Source organism: Staurois parvus, unplaced genomic scaffold, assembly GCF_062004578.1.
Source record: "Staurois parvus isolate SC_StPar_1 unplaced genomic scaffold, SC_StPar_1.0 ptg000052l, whole genome shotgun sequence".
NCBI lineage: Eukaryota > Metazoa > Chordata > Amphibia > Anura > Ranidae > Staurois > Staurois parvus.
Genome location: NW_028317848.1, coordinates 7,336,114 through 7,348,968, shown reverse-complemented (window position 1 = coordinate 7,348,968; position 12,855 = coordinate 7,336,114). Strand labels below are relative to the sequence as shown.

General features: G+C 40.3%; 1 protein-coding gene across 1 annotated transcript in view; it reads left to right on the top strand.

Moving 5' to 3' along the window:
• The window catches only part of DPY19L4 (dpy-19 like 4), an 80,850-nt gene that overhangs the window by 31,295 nt on the left and 36,700 nt on the right, over window positions 1-12,855 (top strand). Inside the window, exons 5-9 of the mRNA XM_089666769.1 lie at window positions 2,050-2,140; window positions 2,245-2,366; window positions 3,631-3,776; window positions 6,360-6,483; window positions 9,648-9,782. Coding sequence (XP_089522895.1) covers window positions 2,050-2,140; window positions 2,245-2,366; window positions 3,631-3,776; window positions 6,360-6,483; window positions 9,648-9,782 — 618 coding nt within the window. The remainder of the gene's footprint in view (window positions 1-2,049; window positions 2,141-2,244; window positions 2,367-3,630; window positions 3,777-6,359; window positions 6,484-9,647; window positions 9,783-12,855) is intronic.

The following is a 12,855-nucleotide window of genomic DNA, read 5'->3' as shown; positions in this document are numbered from 1 at the left end:
AGCCATGTTTTAGTAATATTATTATTATTATTATTATTATACAGTATTTATATAGCGCTAAAAGGTTTGCTCAGCGCTGTACATTATAGTGGGGGACAGAACATGAGACAATACAGTAACAAAACACGAGGGGGTCAAGGGCCCTGCTCTTTCGAGCTTACAATCTAGGAGATCTCTCTTTCAGAAGGTGGCAGCAGGCTGCGTTGTCCTCACAAATAAGGAATTGGTAGGCATGCACAGCTTTTACACAGCTATTGTTGCTCTCTTACCTGTTATTATTGTTTGTTAGGTTATGTAGTACACAACCAGCTCGCCCCGGTCTGCTTCTTTGCATGCTTTACAGCAAAATGTTGAGAACTTCTTTTGACCAGTTACACAGCAGTGTTTTTATTACCAATATAATTAATTTTATATAGCACCAGCACTATTCATTCATTTTCCATTCATGGATTACTACTATTTACTCTCCTTCCATTATGAGAGGAATGGGTGGGATCAACAATGTAAACAGTAATGTGTTTACATTTGTGATTGCTGTAATTGGTCATCAAATCGATCACATGGTACAAAGCCCCTTGTGTAGGTTCACAGCTGACTGGCCACAGCACAGGGGAAATAACAGTCCACCACTCCGCCATTCTCATTACTTATATAGGTTGATGTGCACACCTTCATACATGTCTGCAGACGCTCCTACATGGCAGGGCTTGGTAAATCTGGATGCCAGGCCCTGTAATGTTGGCTTTCTGACTTATAAATGGTTTCCCCTATTTAAATCCAGAACAAACACAGAAAAGGTATCTCCTCTGTTGGTTTCAACAATAAATACAAATCAGGACATGATTTGTATTTTCCCTTTTCCCTCATTATGTTTTCTCTCACCATCAAGGTAGCTATAAAAATAGGGTTCCTAGAGAAGATGTTGTACAAACCTAACCACCTACTAGTGGGTGTCTCCTCTCTTGTTGAGATCTGTTCAGAGAATTTGAGGGTCCCTTGGTCACCACAATCTTGGTTAAATAATTTGAATTATAGTTTGTGTGGTGCATCAGTCACAATTAAAAGCGGTACATTGGTTTAGCCTATTTCCTGCATAACTGTGTGACAACTTCCATTAAAGAAGTTCACCAGTAATGATGGTAATGGTGGGGCACACCTCTTGTCTGAACTGTTTCTAGAATAGAATCTGCAAAAAAGAACTAACATAATATTTAGTTTTACTCCTAAAGAGGAGTTCCATGTTTTGTATGTATACATCATACCCAGGGGCGGACTGACAACTTATGGGGCCCCCAGGCAATAGGGGATCATGGGGCCCGTGTCCTTGCCCAAACTCAAAAAAGCCTAGAAAAGGTACCGGGGGCATCTCATGGGGACCCCTACTGACCTCGGGCAGTGCCCAAGTTTCCAAATGGTCAGTCCGCCCCTGATCGTACCTGCCCAATGCCCCTGGAAGCTGAAAATCACTGAAGTGATGTTGCCACCCCACCTATCTACCTCATTCAATCAGTGAACTCTTTGCATTCATTCAGGAAATGCAGAGCATTTTCTGAATTACACCCGTGCCGAGTGGCCACCCCCCTGTGATCAGAAAGCAGCATGGCAGCCGCATGGCGCAGCACCTGAAAGCAAATGGAGATCACTATAGTGGCAGTGCCTATTTCAGTGATTTCCAACTTCCAGTGGCATCAGCCTGATATTGTAGATACATAGTAACATTGGTCCAAGCTGGACCAATGTAACTATGAAATATACATACTTGGAACTCCCCTTTAAGGATTTGCACTTTCATTGTGGTGTAGTGCTTTCTACATTAAACAGTGATGCTAATGTACGAAAAACAAGAAAAACTTCTTGCTCATAATGGCTAATCTGCCTCCAATTGTAATTTTTGCAGCACAAGATTGAACATTCTAATTTCAATAGGGAACAAGAAAAAAGATAAGAAAGTGTTACCTCTATTACATAGCAAACTAGATCTCGATCTCTAGTTGTGCCTTTTAACATAGGCATATGGTTAACACTGTGTTGCACTCATCTGTTCTCTAGGATCTTGAGCGAGAAATCACTTTTCAGGGAGATGGAGCTGTGTACTATTCATTTTTTAAAGACATGCTGCGAGCCCCATCATTTGAAAGAGGTATAGTAATCTAAAACTCTTAAATAAGTATCAGTCACATGATACTTTGCCTTGGACCATTCTTGTTTGTGTCTGAAATGTAACTGATATGCTTTTTATTTCAGGTATCTTTGAATTGGCTTATAACAATAAGACGGTGCCCATGAAGACTATTAATGCTGTCCAGCAGATGACCCTGTACCCAGAGCTCATAGCCAGTGCCCTGTATCACATGTCTGGGAGTAAGGTAAAGTCTACAACTTTCATGGACTCTTCAGTGTAAATGTCATTAAAGGAGAGCTAAAGGTAAAATAACTCCACTCCCTTAAATCGTAACAGTAGCCCTGAAATAAACTGCAAAAATGGTGTCTGTGGGATCCCTTGGAGGCCTTTCATGTGACCAAACACTTAGACCAAATGCTGTAGGAAAGGAATCAGAGTTTGGTTTGGCTAGCTCTCCTCTTCAGCAGAGGTTTCCTGGAATAGATCAAAGTGAAAGAACTAAGATTGTTTCGTCTCCTGTACAAAGTGCAGTTTGGCCTCATGCACACTGGACATTATAAAACCGCCAGTAGAGTTAGCTGTAGAATGCTGCAATAACATTGTGGGTTTTTTTGCATTTTTTTTTTGTTTTTTTTAAGCGTTTTTTTGTTTTGTTTTTAAGGCTACGTTCACACTAGCCTTGTGTGCAGGCGGCAGAGAGGTGTTTGGGAAGCGTTTTTACTGCTTCCCAAACGCCTCTGCCAATTCTGCACATTACAGCACATGGTGCTGTTCTAACGGGAGCGTTTGCGTCGCGTCGCGGCAAAATGGACGCCTCTGGTCGAGTCAGGAGGCTTTGAAGCCCCCTATTCTCATCTATGGTGCCGCTCCGCAAACGCCCGGCCGGCGTTTGCGGTGCGGTTGCGACGCGGTTGCGGGGCGTTTGCGGAGCGGGAACACCACTCAAACTGTATTATAGGCGTTTGTGGGGCGTTATTAACGCTCGGCAAACGCCTAGCAACCGCCACTAAACCGCGCATGTGGCGTTTGCGGAGCGTTAAAAACGCTCCGCAAACGCCGGACCAACGCTTGCCAAACGCTATAGGGGCGTTTGGCAAGCGTTGGTAAAACAGCCAAGTGTGAACGAGCCCTTAGTGTTTTTCAGCGTTTGTGTTTTTAGCAAAGTTATACTCTCTGAAAATCTTCAGGCTCATAAACGCTGGATAGCCGTGTTTATTAGCATCTTTCAGCTTTTATGTTTGTTTCTCAGCTTTTATCAGCGTTAAGAGAATTTTTACAGCTAAAAAAACTCCTCTTGAAACCCACTAGTCCTGGGTTTTATTTCCAGCCAGAAAATGCTCCTGCCGAAAAACGCTGATTAAAGCCTATGTGTGCATGAACACATAGGATAACATGCTGGGGAGTTTACTGGCTGTAGAAAAAAACGCCAGATGCCAAAAACAGCAGCTGTAAAAATGTCCAGTGTGCATGAAGACTTATTCTCACCACTGTCTCTGCTCTCTTTACAGGGTGCAGTGGACCCCGTATATTTCTACATCGGAATCATATTTGGCCTACAAGGAATATATATTGGTGCCTTGTTTGTCACCAGCTGGATGATGAGTGGCACCTGGCTGGCTGGGATTTTGACAACTGCCTGGTTTATTATTAACAGGTACAAACTGGCTTTCATTTCTGAGTGCACTTTCTGCACAGACCCTGGAACCTTGGAGCTGACATTTTACTCTGTTTAAGATATAAAAAATATTGGCCATGTCACAATAAAACTATTAATAATTCAATTCTAGCTGTAAAACTCCAGAAAAGTGGTAATTTCCCAGACATTAATTGTGTATCACTCTAATAACATTGTCCGTTTTAATCCGCCAACCAGTATATGGAGGCTCATACCTCCTACAGTGGTTTATATTAGCGTTAAAGTGTATATATAGCCACATTTTTTTTCATAGAGTAAGGAAAGGATTGGAACCCTCTCCAGATTTTTTTTATTGTTGTCTGTAACCCCAGACTCTCTTATTTTGTTTTGGTGACCATTATTATGGGGCAGAAAGTAATGATAAAACCTAATTTTAGTTTTCTCTTGACCAAAAGTTAAGGGAAAATATTTCAATGGTGACATTTGTTCGAGTGACAGCTGTGTAAAAAGGGGATCTCTTTCATTTCTTGATTTGTCTTCAGGACAGTAAGTGATGGAAAACCTTTCCAATTACACATGTACAGCAAAAAAATAAACGGATAAAGGTACTGTTTCCCATTCTATCCAAATCTTAAAAAAACCCCTTTTAGTTACAAATACACCCCTATTGTGAAAAATGTCTGATATCTGTGCTTGGTTAATACATATAAGGATATATCAGTATATACATTGTTTTATTTCACATGCCTTTATATACAGTATTTCTTTACATTTTTATGGCGACAAAGCTGTCCATAAAAAGCATCCGTGATTGGGACAGACTATGTCGAGGCTGCTTACCTTTCATTCACAATATGTACATTTTCTTTTTAAAGCAACAGCAATGTTATAGTTTGTCCCAACCTCTATGACTGTCACTTTTGCAGAACAACTAACTTGGTCTGCACATATAATGCACATGAAATAAAAGGTAATGCTAAATAATTCATGGTATACATAATAGAGGCATACCTCGGTTTACAAATTTAATTCGTTCTACGGGACATTTTGTATAGCAAAAAATTTGTAAACCGAAACGCCGTTTCCCATAAGAATGCAAACCAATTAATCCGTTCCTGAGGTCAGAAAAAAGTAAATGCTGCTAAAATACCGCAGGAGTTATTTTATCAAGTCATGCGGTATTTTAGTAGTGACAACCATGTGGTAATGTTTCAGCTGTCAGCGGGGTTCCCCACTGACAGCTGAATGTAACAGAATTGCCAACAATTAAAAAAAATAAATAAACGGCGTGGGGTCCACTCTCCCATCCATACCAAGCCCTTCAGTCTGGTATGGGTTTTAAGGGGAACTCCCACGCCAAAATTTTAAAAAAAATTGGCATGGGGGTCCGGAAAGGTCAGGAAAGGGGAGGGGATGAGCGAGTGCTATGGGGCAGGGGGCGAAAAGGGCCTCTTCCCCATAACCCTGGCTGGTGGTTGTGGGGGTCTGCGGGCAGGGGGCTTATCGGAATCTGGACGGTCTTTGACAAGTTCTTTATTAAAAGGAAAAACTAAAAGAATGTCCCCCACAGTAGATCCAACGTCAATCAAGATGCCCACCTAAAAAAGAAAGAATTAAAAAAAAAAAAAAAAAAAAAAAAATGGCCGTCTGCCTGCTCTGGTGGTTTGTCAGTTGTTAAATATGTAAGGGGTGGGGACATCACCCGATAGACCCCAGATCTATCCATAAATAGTACCTGCCACTGACTATTGCTATCACAGGTGATTTTAATATTTCTTGTGATAACAATAAAAGTGATTTTAAAAAATTAAAACCAACAGTGTAAAAAAAAAAACTTAAAGCAACCCTCTCCCCCCCTTGCTTGTGTGCAAAGGAAAACGCATGCGTCGTACGGGCAAACAGCAAATATCCCACTCATGTGAGATATCACCGCAGATGTCAGATCGAGGGCAGTAATTCTAGCACCAGAACTCCTGTGTAAATCTAAAGTGGTAGCTTTTAAAGGCTTTTAAAGCATCGCCTATGGATAATAAAATTTTACGTTGTTTTGTCACCATTGCATGGGCGTGTGCAATTTTAAAGCGTGGCATGTGACTCAGTGCAACATCATCTTTTAAATGTTTCCAAACAATTGGGTATTATATTGTGTTTTTGTGCATTAAAATAAAAAGTGTTTTGATTCCCAAAACATTTTGCTTAAAAAACTGCTGCGCAAATACCGTGTAACATAAAAAATTGCAACATCCACCACTTTATTCTCTAGGGCCTCTACTTTAAAAATAAATAAATTAAATACATTTTATAAATAAAATATGTTTGGGAGTTCTAAGTGATTTTCTAGAAACAAATACAGATTTTTTTTTTTTCTTTCATGTAAACAAAAATGTCAGAAAAGGCTTTGTCTTCAAGTGGATAATATGTCGATCCCTGGAACTACAAACTGAAATGGAGCGAAAAAGAGAGGTTCATTGCTAGGGTTTTCATACACTTTTTTAAGTATAATGTCTAGGAGATGGCTTATCAATAGTCTATTATATTTGCAAAGTGGAATTTCTAATTTAGCTAGGGATGCTTTAGATCAATAAATGCACTTTATTTCAGGACAGATACTACCCGAATGGAAGACTCTATTCCTCTGAGAGAAAACTGGGCTCTTCCATACTTTGCATGTCAGGTTGCAGCACTCACAGGCTTTTTAAGAAATGGCAGCAATTTATATGCAGAGGTAAGTTGCTTCAACAAAATGGCTTTTTCTGATTGTTCACTGGGGGACACAGCAGGCCTCTGAGGTATTAGTCTTCTCCTTAGGGGGAAGGACATTATATCAAAGAAAGTTTCTCTTCCCTTGGGCAAACCCCTGGACAGGACACTGAAGCTTCTGTTTCTACTGAGTGCACTTGGAGGTCGGACATTGTAGACATTGTGTTATTTGGTCCTATTAAGTTTTATTCAATTTTTATTATAAAATTACAGACCTGTACTACCCCTTTGGCTCACTGCAGTGTCACATTAGACTACCTGAACTGGAGAGTCAGTATGGGGAATATGCTGGCTAGCTGCTGATGCTGCCCTGAGCCTTTCTTTGGTGAGCCCTGGTCAGCTGTGTCCCCCTTCCTCTGGTTCATCTATGTGCTTTTCTGTATTGTCATTCTTTCATGCCAAACAAGCCTCTGTGTTGATCATTCTACTGCTAGCTGTGAGGTTTTGGTTCTGGGAATGCTCTTGCCTCCCTGCTACGTCTTTCTGCTAGGGCGAATCCTATACTACCCATCTGCTTCTGGTAGGTCACCAATATCTAGTGGCTCCCCTTACTTCCCTCTACTGCAGTTGTTACATTGTCATCCCTCCAGGCCTCCTAAGCTTTCACTATCATCAACACAAACCCATGGCTTTCTAAAGGTTGAAATGGGGCATCTTGTTATGTCAAGGTTGTTCCTTCCCACATTTGAGCTCTTTCAGCCTATTGGCATCTAGGACTTTCAGTCTCATCACTCCATGAATCCTTGTAGCCCCTGACTGGCCTGGTTATCAGAGGTTGCTGCACTCTTCACAGACTCCCCTTAGCCTGTTCTCTGTCAGCCAGACCTTCTCTCTCAGGGTCACATTTTCCACCCTGGTTCATATTCCTTATAGAGTTTGGCTGTTCAGTCCCAGATCCTAAAGCAGAAGTCCCTCAACATCTTGTTTAGCATAATGCATGTTAGGTGTTGTAATCTTAATGCAGTCACACGGTCAATAGGTGGTGACTTTCTGAGGTTAAAACCTACACAAGGCTCAAGTTCCTCCTTGCTTCCATGTAATCAGACCTGTTTATTGGATGCTCAGGTACCAAACATCATATTATGGGTGGGCTAGTAGTTTCCCCATACCTTGAAGTACCATGTGTTTCTCAGGACTAGGATGGCACATCAGTGCAGGGAAAGTAAACTGAGTTTTTACCTGCCAAAAAATGTTCATTTATTATTTTTGGTCAAAAGTTGAACTTATCCTGTAAGCAGTTTTTTTTTAAAATGTTAATTTTGAATTGCCCAAGTTTGTGACAGCATTACCTTAACCGGTTCCGCGATGCCCTATAGCAGAAATACTTCTTCAGGGCGGCATGAGTGCGCAAAATCGTGTGTGTATATATAAATGATTTTGCAGTTCTGGGTAGGGGGCGCGCACTACCCGCACCACCATTCGCAGCCTCAGCTGTTGATCACCAGGTCCCAGCCGGTGATTACTCATCGGCACCCGGTGATTGCCGAGTATCTCCGGCGGGGGAGAGCCCTGTGTATAAACAACACAGATCTCTCCTCTGTCGGCTCCTGAACACTGCTTGTATGGCTCTGTATAGCAGAGCCATACAAAGCAGTGTGCTTACAGTGAAGCACACACACAGCCAACATAGTGAAACTGCACACAGTTAACCCTTTGATCACCCCAGATGTTAACCCCTTCCTGCTCAATGCCATTAGTACAGTGTCAGTGCTTTTTATTAGCACTGATCACTGTATTAGTGTCACTGGGGATGTCAGTGACACCAAGTCAGTTCCCCCCAGTGTCAGAATGCCCACCGCAGTCCCGATATAAGTCGCTGATGGCCGCCATTACTAGTTAAAAAATAAAAAAAATTCCAGTATCTATACCGACATTTGTAGACGCTATAACTTTCACGTAAACCAATTAATTTACACGTATTGGGATTTTTTTTTTTCACCAAAGACGTCACAGAATACATTTAGTTTAAAGTAACGCAAAAAATGGCCTGGTCAAGAAGGGGGGGGGGGTAAATCCTCTGGAGAGCAAGTGGTTAAAATAAAGTGATTCCCTACAACAACATTTTTATTTTTGTGGCTGCAATAATTGGGAGGATTCTGTTGCTCTCTTTTTGGAGCCTATGATAGCTAGGAACCTCTCTGTTACCTTAGAAGGGGCTGAAAACAATTGGAAGATTTACATTTTGTGTTAATCTTAAAAAATAAAACATAAGATAGGGGGAAGGTAAGGGGAAATAAAAGTATCTAAAAAATTAAGGAGTTTGTTTATAAAGCAGAAAATGTGACTTTCACCAAACCTTCTCTGAATCAAGCACTACTCTTTTTTAAAACATATGGACCTGAAAGATTCTCCTCTAGAGCATGTTTCGTGAAAGTCACATACTCCACTTTGTAAATAGGCTCCTAAGGCTGCATTCACACCTGAGCAGTTTTTTGCTTGAAGCTTGTAGCTGTAAAACCCTCAACAAGTCAAATCCCATTAATTTCCCCTGTTCACGTGTGAGTGTTCAGTTGCCTGAAGCAAAACGCTTGTCACTCAAAAAACTATGCGGGATTCTTTTTGGCAAATTACAAGAGTTTTTGGCCCCATAGACTTCAATAGAAACGCCTGGAAATTTGTGACTTGAGCGTTTTACGAGCATTTTGTTGCATGTTTTCTGCTGAAACAGCAGTTCTCCACTCCTAATTTCCTCCCCCTAGTGCTTTCTATTGGCTAAACAAAAAATGCCTGAAGCTGTAAAAAGCTTGTAATACACTTCTAAAAACACTCAAAAACTCTCAAATGAAGACACCAGTTACCCAGAAGCACCTAAGGCAGCTTCAGCCATTGTAAAAGCTACAAGGAATTCCAAAATTCTAATCCAAGATAGGAAGGTGCACTCGTGATGTACTGTTGTGTCCTTGCTGCAATTTTACCAGTTGTGCTAACAAAAGCTATGTTTTAGCAAGAGCTAAGATGTTTCGGCAAACAGCCTTAAAAATGGCATCCAAAATTTCAGGGAATCCGTTATTCTCAGTTTGCTTGGAAATCTGTTGGAAATGAGGCATTATGGAACTGGATCCTGATGCGGTGACTCCAAAAAGGACCATTTAATATGATGTTAATGAATATGCTCTGTTCTCTTCCCAGAGATTCTGTTACCTGTTGATGAGTGCATCTACCTACACATTTATAATGATGTGGGAGTACAGTCACTACCTGCTTTTTATACAGGCCTTGTCCCTGTGTCTGCTTGATGGCCTCTCCATGGTCAAGAAAGAGAAGGTAAATACAGAATTTGGAGAATCTTAAGTATTAGAAATGTCTTCTGACCATACATCACATCTCTGTAGCATAAATCGTAATGCAGTTTAGAATGCATAAACCTATAACACTAACCTCATCAGGTCAGGGCACTGCCTGCATGGAGTTTTTATTTCCTCCCTATGGTTGCATGGATTTCCTGTTTCCTCCCATGCTGCAAAGACATGGTGGTAGGTTAAATGTATCCTGTCTCAATTGACTCTAGTATGGGTATGTATGCATATGAGATAGAGACCTTAGATTGTAAGCTCAATGATGGCAGGGACTGATGTGAATGTACAATATGTAAAGTTCTGCATATATTGTTGCTACTGTATAAATACCTGTAATAAATAAACCTTTAGGTGATCTAAAGCAATCTCTTACCGGTGAAGGAAGAAGATAAACTTCAATATTGACACCACATTGACCATTGCCATAAACCGTTTCTGCAACATCTTCCCTGACCTCTTCATTGAACTTATATGAAGAAACTCCATGCTCAGAAATATCTAAAAGGAGCTACCAGCACTAAGTTCTGTAATACCAAATTCTCAAAGATGTATAGAAAAGTGCAGCACTAAAACTGATAAACATATGAAAAAAATGTACACAATAAATATTAAGCGTAATATATCATATGGTGTCCATGTAAAAATATATACGCAAAATCACTTCGTATAAAGTACAGTCAGAAAGAAAAGTCCACGTTCCCAAGTGACAGTGCAGAAAAAAAAATGAATTTAAATTCAAAATTCAGCCGAAGAAAATGATCTGCAATAATCTTCCACTGCATAAACACAAGAAATCCTTCACAAACCACGTCCACCTTACCTGTAGATAGAATACCTTACCAAAATGTTTGTGTCCATCTGTGAGGATATGGTCATACAACGCTTAAGATCACGCAGCCATCCGGCCTCCAAAGATCTTTCAATAGGTACCCAATAAAGCACTCCAGCAATCCAGGCAGGCACATGACATTCAAAGGGAAGAGACAGTAAAATCATGAATAAATGCAAGTATAATAACATTGCTGTGCAACCAAAAGATCAAATAACTCTATAAATGTGCAAATGCAATCATACAGGTTAAACGTACGAGCAGAAAAATGTTTATACTAAATATTGACCATAATAAAATAATAATGAAATGGTGAAATCCACAGAGAATGTGACAGTGTAATCCAATGAAAAAATTAAAACCAAGTCCTACATATGCTTCAAATACAGTGTCCATATACATGTGTGATATTTGTGCTCAAATAAGGAAATATTCAAGACTGGGAGGATCCTTGGGAATATTCTTTCCTTCAACTAGTATTGGCAAGGGATCGACTGATTCAATTCAAGATTTTACATAGAATCTACCTTACGCCCCCAAGGCTTCATAGAATTTATCAGAGAGGGTCCCCTACCTATTGGCATTGTGGGAGCGAGTTGGCTGATTTATATTTACTTGCTTTGGGTGTGCCCTCACCTTTGCCAATATTGGACTACTGTAGTACAGTTTATTACTCGTCCTACCTCTATTCCTGTTCCATTTACAATCTTGAGTTTACCTATTAGGTTGGGTAGAACCACTTGCCAATTCCAGGGAACCAGAACCCCACTGGGCCTCCTCTTGTTCTATGCAAGGAAGGCTATTATTATGAAGTGGAAAGTGTCCTTGACACTGTCCATGGATTACTGGCACTTTCTAATTAACTCAGTGATACCCTTATACAAGGCAACATATTTATCTCGGAGCTGCCCAAAACAATTTAATAAAGTTTGGGACTTCTGGATTATATCTGCTGGCACTACCGACTCCTACACTGAGACCTAATCTGATACCTAATTTTTATGGTCTGTTGTCCTAATGCTGCCATTTTTCTCATTGTATTCTGCTGTGTTCATTGCCCTGGTTGGGTTTCACACCTTTACACTGGGTAGATTACGTACCCTGTAGTGCTTTTTTTCTTTGTGTAACCCCCTGATGTACTTCTCCTTGTCAAGCTACCAAGAGTGAGATGTTGTGTTTTTTTTTGTTTTTTGTTTTTTTTTTTCTATTTCTTTGTGTTACTATGTATGTACTCTGGGAATGCCCAATAGGTACCTTAATAAGAAGTTAAATAAAAAAAATAGGAAAAAGAAAAGGAAATATCAATGTGCTAAACCACCATGTGCCTAAATCTTTCAATGCTGCTGCTTAGCTCCAGTATTGACCCACACTAAAAGTAAGGTCGAAATGAGCTTTCCCAATACTAAGGGTTTTCATCATTCCACTCTTCACCAGGAAAGCAACACCAATAGTCCTATCAGCCACTCAGTACCTCAGAGAGCAGCCAATTCATTAGAGGAAAGGAAACAGAAAAAATCTCCCATAGTGTAGTATCTCAAGGAATATAACATTTTAATGACCAATAAAAAGAATACTACTCACAAACAGTGCATTACACTTGTGCACAGGAAAAATCACCTGTTACAATAACACATATTGCCCTCTTAAGTATAAACATTACTCTGTATTAACTGAGTAAAATGGCTGACCTCAGACATTCGATGTGATGATGTCACATAGCCCCGCCTCTGACGTATTTCATCACGAGATGCTTGACTTTCTCATAGGTTCCTAAGACTGGAATCCTTGACTTTGAAGCCAATCTGATTGCACTGAAGATAGATTGGACTACATTCAAACTACTTTATTTTCAATGTGGTGTGTTTTACATGAGAATGAAAGCTGTGTTTTTCTGGAAGCCACACCATAGATGCAGCAGGCACTGTTTTCTTTTTAACACACTTCAACAACACAGATGTGTGAATGCACCCTAAGGCTGGCCATACACTATACAATTTTCTTGAGAATTTTGCTTTAGATTTACCAAAAACCATATAATATGAGGTCAAACCTAAACAACACTTTCAATTGTATCCAATCAGGCAGGCTTTTGTGCTACATAGTTGAAGGTAAATCTAAAGGAAATTGTAAGAAAATTGTATAGTGTATGGCCAGCCTAAGTCCTGGTTCACACCGCCATGATTTCAGGTGCAATTTTGGAATTGAAATCGGA